Raw genomic sequence first — 4,643 nt, 5'->3', positions numbered from 1 at the left:
TCCCATATCGCCAACCTCAGAATTTTGTAGTTGCCCAAACCGTTAAACACATGCATGGTTTCGCTGAGCTCTCTGTCATATTAAATAGAAATTACAGCAAAAACCTTTTAAATAGGTTTAAAATTTAAAATCTCAAAACTTCGTAATTGTGCATAATTTCCATTTATGCATCTTTCCATCTTCGATGTCGCGTCAAGATTTCGAATAAAAGTCAGCCTGTTTGTAGTGGCCCAAGTCATTTAAGAAGGTGTTCAAAAGTCAAAGATTTTAACAACTTGCTTCAGAGAAGTCACCAGAAACAACGAAATTGTGATAGTGAATGCTTACATTGAAGCAAATGACTTACAGCCTTCACTTTCAAAAGATGTTTACGGATAAGAATTTGCAGCTAAGGATCACCATGAGGAGGTACCGCTTTCTGATTCCGATAATAACAGTGGAGCTTTGAGGACTTGTCGCTTCGGATCTGGCGGTTGTAGGGTTGTTCGTTACGTGTCAGAAGAAAACATAAATTACGTGTGAGAAGAAAACCTAAAATATGATCTGGCTCAACAAATTCGCAGAGGCAACCAAGTCAATATAATACTGAATGCATCCAACTGACTAGGCCTAGAAGTCACTATATCCCGTTTCTGATTGTTCTATAGTTCACCCAATGAAGCTTCTTCTCCGCAGTTTACATTCCTCAATAATTATCTGATCCCAAATTATATTATGTAACTCATGGAAATCCTCTGAAGGTACTACTTTGATTCTTATCCACAGTCATTATTGGTGACAGATGTGTCAGACAACTTATAAAACTGGTTACCTCAGCCAAGCCAAGTCGGCATGAGACGACAATATGGCGGACGACGGAAGCTTTCAGATGGCGGCTAGCGATGGGAGCAGTTGAGTTCAGGAGATTTTTGAGTGGGGTTTTTGTGTTTTCGTTGTGGGATATTTGGATGCCTGTGCTAGGGTTGAAAATAATGCGATGCAGAAGGATATCACTGAAAGGCGAAGCAGAAGAAATCTCTGTCTCGCCGAGGCCCAGATCCCGGCAGAAACATGGAGAGAGGCCGAATCCTTATTCTACTCTTGGACGTGATAAGTTTGAAACTGTCTATGCCGAGCTCTCCGCGAAAAGAGAATGTATTGCGAAGAAGACTGGTGGGGCACAGTCCCTGGTGAGGTTTGTGTATTCGAATAACGAATGGATTCCCATTGTGGTGAGATCCGGAGAGGAAGTTGGGAACAAAAACGGTGGCTTAGATGTTGCTGGGGCTTCGGGCCTGGGACCTCTAGAGAAGAATAATGACGAGAAGGATGGGGAATTGAGGAGAAATGATGAAGGGAACGATATTCACGAGCGGCCTGAGAATATTTCTATTTCTAGGTTGGATGAGAGGAGCCATTGCCTGGTCATGTCGTCGTCTCGCTTACTCCAGATCACAACCTTCGGGGTTTTGGGTTTGACTGTGATGCGGATGATAAGGGCTGCTATTTCTGCGGCAGCGGCCATGGCCGTTCTGATGGCCGCGGGCAGTGTGATGTGTATTAAGAAGTTTATTTTAACTAGGGTTTCGTACTTCACAACGCTATTTAGAAACCCTAGAAACCCTAAAACTAGTCATAATGGAGGAGGCGTTCAAGAAATTGCGGAGCTGACAGACGTGTCTAAGCTGAGCAGAAGAACTGCAGTATTGGGACTTTCTGTGAGTACACCCAGCAGCCCTTTGAGAGCTCATGTGCAGCCAGTCCAGTTCTCGTCTTCGGCTTCTCCCAGGGCTGAGAAACAGAAAAAAATCAATCGTGAGGACATGAATCATCAGTCTAAATCTAAAAAGTTGAGAATGGTTGTGTCCATGGGAAATCAGCCGACTAGATCCCCAAGACCACAGGTTTCAGATAGCTTCTGCAAGAGGAGCAGCCAGGCCATGGCTAACGACTGTAGTGTGGGTGCAACTGTGATTATCATCACGCTGCTGTGTTTGGTCTTCTACGGCAGGTTTTGTGCAATCCTCTTAGCATCTGCCTGGTGGTATCTCTTCCCAATCTCGTTAGAACAAAGGGTGAGAGAGACGAATAGGAGTAATAATAACAGCAGAACGGTGGATCTTCAATCCAATGAGTACAAGATGAAGGTGATCATGGATGGATTTTTGCAGAGGAAGCATAATTCATAAGGTTAGTTACGGGATACTATGGTGTTTAATGTTCAGATAAGGCATCAAGAAATAAATGGTGGATTTTGAGATTTGCAGAAGCCACCCAATTTGTGTAGGCACTGTAGATAAATCTACGTTGGCAGCACAGATGTGTAGTTGCAAAGTCATCGATGGCGTGGATTGATCACTGAGTACTGTGGGTTCAATGTGAATACATTGCTGTTTAGTAAGCATAATTCATGAGATTAATTGTGCGATGGTTTCAATTCATAATATTAGTTGTGCAATGCTGGTTGTTTAGTGACCTAGCAAATTGGTACAGAATGACAGCAAGTTAATAGTTTGTTAGTTCAGAAGATAATTGATTGTCATTGTGAGTTGATAGTTGCCGCAGAGGAAGAGAAAGCATAATTTATAAGGTCGTTGTAGTTGGGCTGAAAATAAATAGCTTGGTTATAGGGTATTAAATGAGCGAGGCCGTATATGTTCATGGTTTAAAAACAGAAATATACAACTCCACTCATTTAATACCCTATAACAAACAAACTGTATTTGTTGATGTTGTAGTAACAAACAAACTGTATTTGTTGATGTTGTAGTTGTGTGTTGGTGTTAATTCACAAGGATAATTGTATTATGGTGTTTCTGTGTGAAATAGGAATATACTGACGAAACTATCTAAGCAATCATAAATCACCCATTATATCTATATTCATGGCTGTAGCATTCAATATATGTCTCTGGACATTGTTTGTATACTGTTTAGAATTAAAAAAGCAACTTTTGAAAATAAATAGCCTAGCATTAAATGGGCTGGAGCTGTATATACCTATTATTTGATTTTAACCTTAACAAAATCTACATCACTTATTCATTTAATGCCTTATATCAGCAACTATTCACTTAATGCTCTATAGCAAGCATATTTTTATCAAATTTACAACATATTTTTATCAAATTCAACAATTTTTTGAATCATTAATTTTAAACTTTATATAATCAAAATGTTTATGCCAAATTAATTTATACATTTAAAAACTAGTTTTAAATAATAAAATAACCAACTTTGACTGAAAATTGTTTCACAAAATTCTTACCCAACACTCCTAAGCATATATAATACATAGGCAACACCACCTTATTTTATTGTTAGCCCATGGGGTTATCATATTTCTATGCTAATCTGAAGTACTCGAATGCGCATTTTGGCGCAATTATTGTAGCGTTCTTGGTAAAGCGGCCACCAAAATATTATATTAAGGCATTTGGGTTCTCAATCTCATAATAATCTTTAAAATTGATTTTTACTATTCAGTGTCATCTTAGGTGTTAACGGGTTTTAATTCTAATTTAATTAAATAAATTGTATATTTAATTTTATCTTCTTCAGATCTTATGGGTATTTTTTAATTTAGATTTTAATTTATTTTAATATAATTCAAATTTATCTTTTTATTTTAATTTATTGTAATATTTTTCATTATCTCATCTAAATTTTGAAAGTTTTTAACATTTATGAATGACAATCATATATTTTTCATTTAATAAATTTTAAAATTTTATGGATGGTAATTAAATTTTGAGTAATTTTATTTACTAAATGAACATTATATTATTTTTAAAAATATTATTGAATATGGTTATTAAATTGAATTTTTAATAATATTTGGATTATTAAAGTGTGAGTTGATAAAAATTTAGAGAGAAAGGAAATTAAGATATTGATCAACTTTATTATATCAAAAGTATATCTTTGTTTTTATTAATGTTAAGAAGAGAATAAACAATACTAAAATAAGAACTAATTTACATGAGAAATCATGGGCCTTTGTCAATTTACAAAATACCATGAGATAAAAGTGTTTGTTACTATTGGGACACTAAGAGTGGTGAAGATAAAAAAAAAAAAATTCTATTAGATTGTCCAACTTATGCTTACATTTAATCTAATTTTCAAAATATTTGTATCACAACTACTGTTCTTAACATTTGGTAAAACTATAGCTATCTTGAAACATTTTATCAATGTAGAATATGAAATGAATTATTTCAAGCCAATTGAGAAGCCAACAGTACTATGAAGAAAAATACATATAAAAAAATAAAACAATTAATAAACAGTGTGAGCTAAAAAATGCTGCAAATCTCATGTATATTAATTCAACTATTAGCTACATTATTAAATAGTAAAACTATTACTAAAATCAACTCTGAAACAAGCACTACTACAGCTAACAATTTGCTGCCTTAATTTTGCAAAGAACACTAAATAGAAATTTACATAACTAATTAAGCATTATTCCCACCCTTAATGATTAATGAGGATTTACTATCTTATCTCGTAGTGCTAAAAAACGATCTTTTGCAACTGCTTTGGTGAAGATATGCTTTGTAATGCTGTGATGAACTGGATTCTTTGCTAACTTGATGGCACCTACATTATCACAATAAATCACTGTAGGCTGAACTTGTTTTTCTCCAATTTCTTCCAAA

At 35.2% G+C, this 4,643-nt stretch overlaps 1 protein-coding gene across 1 annotated transcript; it reads left to right on the top strand.

Annotated features, from left to right (window-relative positions):
• Positions 1-657: 657 nt before the first annotated feature.
• LOC149244681 (uncharacterized) lies at positions 658-2,746 on the top strand. The gene has a single exon (XM_089374963.1). It carries the CDS (start codon positions 882-884, stop codon positions 2,166-2,168), a length of 1,287 nt encoding a protein of 428 aa, XP_089231089.1. The 5' UTR covers positions 658-881; the 3' UTR covers positions 2,169-2,746.
• The last annotated feature ends 1,897 nt before the right edge of the window (positions 2,747-4,643 follow it).

The sequence above is a fragment of the Pinus tabuliformis genome, chromosome 8 (genome assembly GCF_031772625.1).
Source record: "Pinus tabuliformis cultivar Carrire ecotype Pingquan chromosome 8, CPIR1, whole genome shotgun sequence".
In the NCBI taxonomy this organism is placed as follows: Eukaryota; Viridiplantae; Streptophyta; class Pinopsida; order Pinales; family Pinaceae; genus Pinus; species Pinus tabuliformis.
The sequence above is the reverse complement of the archived record's forward strand: the minus strand, read 5'-3'. Positions and strand labels throughout refer to the sequence as shown.